This window comes from Geospiza fortis, unplaced genomic scaffold (genome assembly GCF_000277835.1).
Source record: "Geospiza fortis unplaced genomic scaffold, GeoFor_1.0 scaffold37, whole genome shotgun sequence".
In the NCBI taxonomy this organism is placed as follows: Eukaryota; Metazoa; Chordata; class Aves; order Passeriformes; family Thraupidae; genus Geospiza; species Geospiza fortis.
Genome location: NW_005054449.1, coordinates 1,585,343 through 1,585,631, shown reverse-complemented (window position 1 = coordinate 1,585,631; position 289 = coordinate 1,585,343). Strand labels below are relative to the sequence as shown.

The following is a 289-nucleotide window of genomic DNA, read 5'->3' as shown; positions in this document are numbered from 1 at the left end:
GTTTGTGGAAGAGATAAAGCAAACTGCCCAATGAACAGAAGATAACTGCCACACCTCTAAGAGATGGCAAATAGAATACATTGCAATCTGAACAGCAGCCTCCACATGCGGAGGCTCCAAACTGCCCAGGGTGCTGCAGCAGCCTCAGGGGGGTTCTCACCCGTGGTGCCTCTCGTTGCAGTCTGCCTAGAGCACACGTTTGGCCCCGACTGCAGCCTGACCTGCGACGACTGCCAGAACGGAGCCACCTGCAGCGCCGAGGGCAGCGGCTGCCTCCGCGCGCGTGGGC

The 289-nt window shown here is 59.5% G+C and overlaps 1 protein-coding gene across 1 annotated transcript in view; it reads left to right on the top strand.

Annotated features, from left to right (window-relative positions):
- MEGF6 (multiple EGF like domains 6) overlaps positions 1-289 on the top strand; it is a 50,610-nt gene that overhangs the window by 26,357 nt on the left and 23,964 nt on the right. The window contains exon 10 of the mRNA XM_031062500.1: positions 182-283. Within this exon, the coding sequence (XP_030918360.1) occupies positions 182-283 (102 nt within the window). The remainder of the gene's footprint in view (positions 1-181; positions 284-289) is intronic.